Source organism: Emiliania huxleyi (assembly GCF_000372725.1).
Source record: "Emiliania huxleyi CCMP1516 unplaced genomic scaffold EMIHUscaffold_474, whole genome shotgun sequence".
NCBI lineage: Eukaryota > Haptophyta > Isochrysidales > Noelaerhabdaceae > Emiliania > Emiliania huxleyi.
The window spans coordinates 48,059-49,576 of NW_005198433.1; the positions used below are offsets into that span (position 1 = coordinate 48,059).

At 68.0% G+C, this 1,518-nt stretch overlaps 1 protein-coding gene across 1 annotated transcript; it reads left to right on the top strand.

Moving 5' to 3' along the window:
* Positions 1-471: 471 nt before the first annotated feature.
* On the top strand, positions 472-1,151 carry EMIHUDRAFT_245745 (hypothetical protein; the record flags this gene model as incomplete). Its single annotated transcript, XM_005767922.1, has 2 exons — positions 472-690; positions 1,092-1,151. The coding sequence occupies 2 exons, from the start codon at positions 472-474 to the stop codon at positions 1,149-1,151; spliced, it is 279 nt and encodes a 92-aa protein (XP_005767979.1).
* Between the last annotated feature and the right edge of the window lie 367 nt (positions 1,152-1,518).

Sequence of the window (1,518 nt, forward strand, 5' to 3'; positions counted from 1 at the left end):
GCCTAAACCGCGGGCCCTTTTTGGGTACACTCGGGGCAGGCTCGGGAGCCCTCGCCCCATTACAATGGTCCAGTTCCGCCTCCATCCGGGGGAGTTCAGAAATTTTGTCTTTGGCCACTCCCCCCTTGTCCTTCCCCCCGCCCCCCCAAGAAACCGCCGCCGGGGGGGCCGCTTCCGCCTCCCTGGCCTTTGGCTCCCTCCGGTTTTAACCGTTGAAGAAGCCCCCCCTGAGTACTCGACGGAAAAGGAGCCTCCCTTGCCTTTTGCCCCCTCGGGGGCCTCCTGGACCTCCCTGTTTCCCGGTTCCCGCCCCCCGGCCCCCCCCCCCCCCCCCTTCTCTCCCGATCTCCCCGCGCCTCCTCGAGGATCTCCGCCATGATCTCGTCGCCGAGGGCATCGTCCTCCGCCACTGCGTCCGCACCCCGCGCCACCGACGCGCAATCGACCTCTTGCAGCGCCGGCACCGCATCGATGCTCTCCGTCGCGCGCCGGCCCGCCGCCACGCCGTTGCCAAAGGCGCCGAGCGTCTCGGCGTCGAACGCGCCTAGTACGACACCCTCTCGAGTCTCGAACCCGGTGTGGGCTCAGGTCCCGTGGGTGGTGCGGCAGAAGGCGCCGACGGAGCGAGCCCAGCGCGCCTTGCCCGGCGAGAGCACGAGCATGGTCGGCAAGTCGGTCTCGCCTGAGTCGGTTCATGGGGAAGACCCAGCTTCACTCTCGGTGATGGCAAAGGGAGCGCTGCCGGCGGGTCTCTCGTGTCGCCGAGATTACCCGAGATTACCCGAGATTACCCGAGATTCTGAGGGTCTCTCGTCTCGCCGAGATTAGCCGAGATTACCCGAGATTACCCGAGATTCTGCGGGTCTCTCGACTCGCCGAGCCCAAACGCGGCCACAAAGTCGGTGTGGCACGTCGCATCGAGCCACGAGTACGAGAGCGGCCCGCCCGCGCCCCGCCTGCGCAGCTTGGCCAGCACCGCCAGCTGCGCCTCCTTGTTCCCGTTGTCGGGGCCGCCGTCGAGGAGGGCGACGGCGCAGAGCCCGCCTGCTCACACAGCATGAAGTGTGAACGGCGTCTCCTCACACCTCGAGGAGGCCGACGGCGCAGAGCCCGCCGCGCTGCGTGCACTCCGCCTAAGGCAGGCAAGGTAAAGGTCAGGTAAGCTTCTCCACACACGCGAGGTGGTGGGGCAAGGGCCGGGCTAGTCCCTCGCGACTCCACGTCTAGACGACAGCAGCCCCACGGCATGAAAAGCGCAAGGCCCAGTGCGCTTTTGGTGAGCGGTGTGTGTGTGTGTGTGTGTGCAGCGGGGGGGGGGGGCCCGGCGCCCGTGCGCGATGGGGGGCGCCCCCCTCCAAATTGGAAACGGAAAATTCAGGGGGGGGGGCGAAGTCCTTGCCTGGGCCGGGCGCCTTCCCCCTTCCGCCCTTGCTCTAGGCGTTGGGGGGTTTGGCCCCTCCGGGGGGCGCCCCTAAAAAAGCAAGCCTCCTGGGGGCTCGACCTCCTTTTGGGGGGGCC